The sequence below is a fragment of the Mesoplodon mirus genome, assembly GCF_964341445.2.
Source record: "Mesoplodon mirus genome assembly, chromosome: 18".
Taxonomy (NCBI): domain Eukaryota; kingdom Metazoa; phylum Chordata; class Mammalia; order Artiodactyla; family Ziphiidae; genus Mesoplodon; species Mesoplodon mirus.
The window spans coordinates 46,923,153-46,929,228 of NC_138994.1; the positions used below are offsets into that span (position 1 = coordinate 46,923,153).

Sequence of the window (6,076 nt, forward strand, 5' to 3'; positions counted from 1 at the left end):
AATGACACATTCCATCTCTTGGCCCCTCCTGAGACTAGGAAGACCTTGGCCTCAGAGCCCTGCGGAAGGCCTGGCTGGAGTCCAGAGCCTCAGCCTTCTTCATGCCCTTCACTGGGCGTGGAGCTGGACCTGCCCACATGTGGAACCTCCCAGTTTGGAAGCAGCTTCTTGTATGAGGCTCTTTGGGGACAGGGACAGCTGAGACACAGAGGAGGTGCCCAGAGACCAGTGGTTTGGAGTCTGCAGCTACAGATCTACTTAGTGCATGGTATAGGACCAGGAGGGGCCTGCTGGCAGGACTGTGGCCACTAAACCAAGGGGACCCTCAGGCCAAGAAGGGGACACTGGCTTCTTACTGCAGGAAGCCAAGGGCAGGGACCCAGGCTGGCAGAAGGAGTGGCGCTTCCAAGCCACAGACCACCAATGTTTCCTGGACTCTGGTGCTCTTTCTTCCTCTCTCCATGCCCTGCCACCCCCCGCCCCCGCCCCCACTTGCTGCTGGTCAGTTCATTTTCCCAGTCTGACTCCCATGCAGAGAGGGCCTCGAGGCCGAGGTGGAAGGTAGCAGCGAGTTGGCCCGTGCTTGGCTTCCTGCACTTACCGCTTCAGCTCCAGGCTGTCATACACCTGGTAGTTGGCATTGCCCCCGGGGTTCCGGCTGAGTGGCATGAAGGTGGGCGGGGGTGGACGGTGCTCGGTAGCCTGGACATCGGGCAGGGGCTGGGAGGGGCGGAGGAGCAGCGCTGAGCTGGGAGCCGGGGCCCGCTGGTACGAGGCCTCGGCCAGCACCGTGAGGGAGGCGGAGGTGGCCAGAGGGCGCCCAACGGGCAGCATCTCCGCCCATTCGGCCGCCCGGCGCCGCACCTCGTGGGGATCCCAGGAGTAGTTCAAGTGTCCCATGGAGGGGTGCGGGCTGTGGTTGGGCTGGCTGTGAGCACAGCTGGGGAGGCTCCGTCCGTGGGCCGGGGGGGAGTTGCGCTGCCAGGCTTCGGGCCGGCAGCCCCGAGGCACCAGAGCGGATGGAGGCTCAGAGCCTTCCAGACCACGCCACCGCTGATCCCAGGAGTCATACAGGAGCTGGCCCCTTGAGGGGTGAGTGCTGTGCCCCCCAGGGACCCACGAGGGGTTGGGGGCAGCCGTCGGGGAGGTGGTGGAGACAAGGTCCACTGGTCAGCCTCCATGTTGCCCCAGATGCGGGCTGGTGAGTAGGGGGCCCGGAAGGACTGCAGCCTTAGCTCGGACTTGGCCTCCACACGCTTGGGCATGCGGCGCAGCTCGGGCGACAGGTAGAGACAGGGTGGTGGCAGGCTGGCCAGGATCCCACCCTGGCGGCCCCAGAGGCCCACGTTGGAAGGCAGGCCCATCTGCTGGTAGAGCCCTCCCCAGCACCCCTACGGGTACTTGGGTTGTGGGAAGAAAACGTCATCCTCCTCCTCCAGGTAGGAGTCTGGGTCTTCCCGATCAAAGGAGGGCATCTGCCGCAGCTGTGACATCCCGTGGCTGCGATGCGGCCTACGGAAGCCTGAGCAACTGTAGGGGAATTGTTTGCGGTTCTTTGGCCTCCGCTGGTGGCTGCAGGGGCGGCGGCTGCAGCTGCAGCTACAGTTGCAGAGATGACGGTAGGAGGACGAGGAGTAGCAAGTGGGCCGGGCCATTCTCACTTCCACAGGGTCCAGGGTGCAGTGGATGCGGACGTCTTGGGCCTTGGCTGGAGGATGGTTGGGGGAACTTTCACAAGCCTGCGAGATTTCATCTGGGGGAGGCGAAAGTCCGTGAGGGCAGGGCAACTGTCAGAAGAGTTCAGGGTTGGGAACCTGGGGGCCTGGGTTTCTAGGGCCCTGGGAATGGCGGGGGCGGGGTGCCCCCTACCTGTCTTCTGTACTTACTTTTCTGATTAGTCCAATAGATGGTCTTGTCTAAGGAATTCTGGAGCCCATGCCATATCTGGCGTGGGGTGGGGTGGGGTGGGTGAAAATGAAGGCCACGCTCTCTACCCTCATCCCCCCTCCCAGCCAAGACCGTTCCTGCAGACGGAGGTGCAGGCTGCAGCTGGTTCCCACCCTCAGCCCTCTTCACCCCTACTGGTGGTCCCCAACCATTGCTGACCATAGTTGCCATGCTGATCCCAATGCTGACAAGAATGACAAGGCCCAGCAGCAGGAGTAGGAAGTCCTCCGCATTCTGGGTACTTTCTTGGTATTGATGGCAGCACCCCAGGTTGTCATACCAGAGCCGGTTTTCCATGGTGGGGGGGTCCTAGGGCCACCTGGGCCACGGACCGCCCCCTCCCGCCACTGGCCCTGACCCACACTGCACTCATGCCAGGACCTGGGGACACCCACCAACAGGTGAGGGAGCATGGTCATAATGAGGCACGTTGCAGGGAGTCACAGTGCGGAGGTGGCCAATCTTTCATCCACTCAGCTGGCCCTTTATGTGGCCATCTCTGCCCTTGGCTCCCACTACATGGAGCCTAGTCCCCAGAGTTCAGTCTGTCCTTCTGTCTCCATGGGGCCTTGCTTAACTTGATTTGCAAGCATGGTTGCTACAGATGAGAGACAGTCTTCATAGTGACTGGATCATGCATATAGGATTTCCTCCGTTTCATTGTTCGAGACATCATGGAAGCTTATGTAGCCTGTTGGGATTCCCCACCCACGCCTGCTTGGGGCCAGCAGCGAGGGTGACTAGATGGATGAGTGACAGTTAAGAGTCCCCTCTGGGGTCCCCCCACTGCACCATCCCCTCCTTGTCCTGCCCATTTCCCTGTCATAACCCCTCTATACCCACCATACCTACCCCTTCCTGGCCAGGGGTTGCAGCCTTAGGTGTTGGTGGTCACTGAGCCCACTGGTCCCTTCGCTTCAGAGCAAGGGTTTGCCATCCTTGCCAGAGACCACCCCCAACCATGGTTTCTCTCCTTCCTAACCAACTGCCCTCCCAGTTGAAAAACGGTTAGCTGCTGTCTTAAGAAAACCACATGAAATTCACAAAGCACAAAACAGATATAACTGTTGATATGACAAAAGGAATCTACTATTATAAACCGGGTTCATTGCTGGGGTCTGTGAAAGTGGTCCCTGGGGAACCTCAAGTCATTTTGTTTGCACAATGAACATCTCAACAGATATAGAGGAACAGGAAATTCCCGGGAGGTCCAGTGATTAGGACTCCACGCTTTCATTGCTGAGGGCCACTGTTCAATCCCTGGTCGGGGAACTAAGATCCTGCAAACCACACTGCATGGCCAAAAAAAAAAAAAAAGAAAGAAAGAAATAGAAACAGCCAGTGGGCATTTTCCGTCAAGACTCCAAGCACATAGCAGGTGCTCAATATAGACCCACTTAATGGAATCAGCTTAAAATGATCGATAACGTTAGTCAAATGAAAATGAACAGAGAAGCAGGGTGATTCATAAAAGGCCTATCTGCTCACATTCCAGGAACCCATCTGGTATGGAAGATGAGGTCTAGTCCCTTCGACCTGGCTCCTTGTTCCCAAGTTATGTGCGTGTGTGTGATCCCAACTGTCTAGAAGTAGGTAGAGCCTGGGTTTCCCTGCTGTCCAGTGGATGCAATATTCTGATGAGTTTACATGGGAAACTGAGGAAGGTGGGAGGAGACTCTGATGGGCCAGGCTGACTCAGTAGCAATGGGAATCTACCTGTGGGAGCAGGGGGACGGAGCGTCTGAGGCCATGAAGTTGATCCTTGGTGTCCGTGACCATGAATAAGTCACTTGGCGTCTCTGAGCCTCAGTCTCCTCATTTGTGACATGGAAGTGCTAATCAGAGGAGTGAGGTCACACAGGGCTGTGTGGAGGCAGCCCTTGAGGGTGTCCTCAATATTTTATCCTCCGCTCCAAGCCTTCTCGAGTATACAGGAGCCTTGGGTTCTGACTGGGGAACTGTGAGGGCCTGGTTACCCTCACTCTCAGCCATCCCTCCCCAAAGAAACCAGGGCTTCAGAGGGACCACACCTCACCTGTAGTTACAGCCTAAACCTGGGCTCTGGTAGGAGCCAGACCTCTGAGAGACTGAGGCCATGGGGATGAGGGTTTCCACTCAAGTGCAGTACTGCCTGGGGATCTGGAATGGGATTTGGGGGGCTTCCCTGGGCACTAAAGAACAGAGGAGAGGCAGGTGGGAGCCTTGGAACCAAGAAGGGCCTGGGCAAGGGCTGAGGACAGGGCCTGGTGAGGCCAAGAGGTTGATGAGGGTCCTCAGGGCTCTCTAGGCCCTGTTGCCAGGGAGATCATTACCTTAGCAACCAGGCTTCTGGGTGCTGTGTGGGCCCTGGCACCCCCCACACCACGACAAACCACCTCCTCTCTTCTTTTTATTCCTCTCCCAGTCACTTCTCTGTCAGGGAACGGTATACCCAGGCATTTCCCGTCCCCTCAGCCGTGCTGGATCCAGAGACCGGTGGGTAATGGTGGGACAGGGCCTCCACCTCCCTGGTCAGCTCCCGCATCTGCCGCCTCACGTCTCTGGCATCATAGACTTCGCGCCCTGAGGAGTGGCGCCGGCGGATGTCTGGGACGTGGGCCGGGCCCAGGATGGGTGGCTGGGCTCGCAAGCACTGCTCCTGTTCTGCCTGGGGCACCCCCGCACTGTTCTTGTGGCTCAGGGCCTGAGGGCTGTGGGGCAGGGGGTTCACAGGGTTCACGTAGGCCTCTGGGCCCAGCTCTGACTGCGTCTCTCTTTTGAGCAGCCTTCCCTCTACAGTTTGCTGGAAGTGGATGGTCTGGGTAGGTGGCTCCACAGCATCCTGGGCCCAGGGAGTCCAGAACCCCTGGGTGGACTGAAAGCCTTCCCAGTCCTTGGGGCAATCCCAGTTGTGGGAACAGATTGTTGTGTGCTGACGTGGGGGCTTCTTGTCATTGCTGTCAGTGTCAGGGGCCCAAGCTACGGGGCGGCGGGCGCGGCGTGAAGAGTCTCTACGGCGACGGCGGCGAGTGGGTGCGGGGGACACAGTCATTTTCACAGGGTCCATGGTGCACCAACGGCAGACTGCAGGGGCGCTCTTCTTCGGGGGCTGGGTCTGCTTCCCAGGTGAGCATAACTTAGAAGCTTCTGTGGATGGGGGACAGGTGAGAGGCTGGTGGGGAGCCTGGCTCCTCCAGGGGTGGAGAGGCAGGGTGCAGGAAGCTATGGTGTCTGAGCAGGGAGAGAGGGAGGGGAAGGGGTCCACTTAAGGTCAGGGCTAGAACACCTGGTTTCTGCCTTTCCTATTCCCCAACCTCCCCATCCTCCACTTACCTTTCTCACAAATAACAGGAAACACTTGGTGTAAGAAGCCACGGAGTCTGTGCCAGAGCTAGGTGGGAGAGGACATAGTGACCCCAGGCAGGCCCCGGCCACCCGGCCTGCCCCCCAGCCATCCCGCCAGCACCCTCCCACCCAGCCCCACTCTGACCAGTGTCACCACATTGATGCCAATGTTAATGCAGATGACGAGGCCTAGCAGCAACAGGATGGAGTTGCCCAGGTCCTGGCAGTTGTTGGTGCTGGGGCTGTGACACGAGGCCTCCCTGGGCCGGGGCCACTCAGCCGTGGCCATGGGGGTTCCTAGGGGTTCCACTGTGCCCACACTACCACTGGCCGCCTTCCTGTCCCTGAGGCTCCCGGGAGTAAGAGGGTCACAATGATGTGGGGCTCTCCCTCACAATGTGCCAAGAGTCCTGGGCCTGTGTTTGACCCTCCAGCCTGGGCCAGGGCTTAGCAGAGGCCAAACCCTTCACCTTGCGTGTCTCTCCTGTAGCCAGCCACCTGCACCAGCCCATAGGCCCTCTGGCCTGTTTGGTGTCTGTCCCCATCAGCCCCTGCCTGGTCCTCTACGCCAGGCTCTGACCTCTGCACAGACACTGGTCCTGATCTGAACTCCCCAAACAACCCCATTACCAATGACCACCTCACCCCAGCACCCACTCCCCCTTTCTCTCTGACCTCAGAGCTGTTCACTGGAAAGGGCTGTGGGCTCGGACCCCCTCCTCCTCCCTCACTGGCAGAGTCACTTCTCCAAGGTTTGTTTCTTTAGAGCCCCACCCCTACCTCCCAACATAACAGCAGGCAAAAC

At 59.0% G+C, this 6,076-nt stretch overlaps 2 protein-coding genes across 2 annotated transcripts; both read right to left on the reverse strand.

The window, feature by feature from the left end:
- Window positions 1-502: 502 nt before the first annotated feature.
- On the reverse strand, window positions 503-2,247 carry SPEM2 (SPEM family member 2; the record flags this gene model as incomplete). The annotated part of the gene is given in 6 exon segments (XM_082604586.1): window positions 503-603; window positions 606-1,127; window positions 1,130-1,391; window positions 1,395-1,753; window positions 1,887-1,944; window positions 2,107-2,247. Coding segments are annotated over 6 exon segments (1,440 nt in total). The 5' UTR covers window positions 2,245-2,247.
- A 2,104-nt stretch (window positions 2,248-4,351) lies between these two features.
- On the reverse strand, window positions 4,352-5,688 carry SPEM1 (spermatid maturation 1; the record flags this gene model as incomplete). The annotated part of the gene is made up of 3 exons (XM_082603905.1): window positions 5,417-5,688; window positions 5,260-5,317; window positions 4,352-5,073 (listed from the first exon to the last, which is right to left on the reverse strand). The coding sequence occupies exons 1-3, from the start codon at window positions 5,558-5,560 to the stop codon at window positions 4,352-4,354; spliced, it is 924 nt and encodes a 307-aa protein (XP_082460031.1). The 5' UTR covers window positions 5,561-5,688.
- Between the last annotated feature and the right edge of the window lie 388 nt (window positions 5,689-6,076).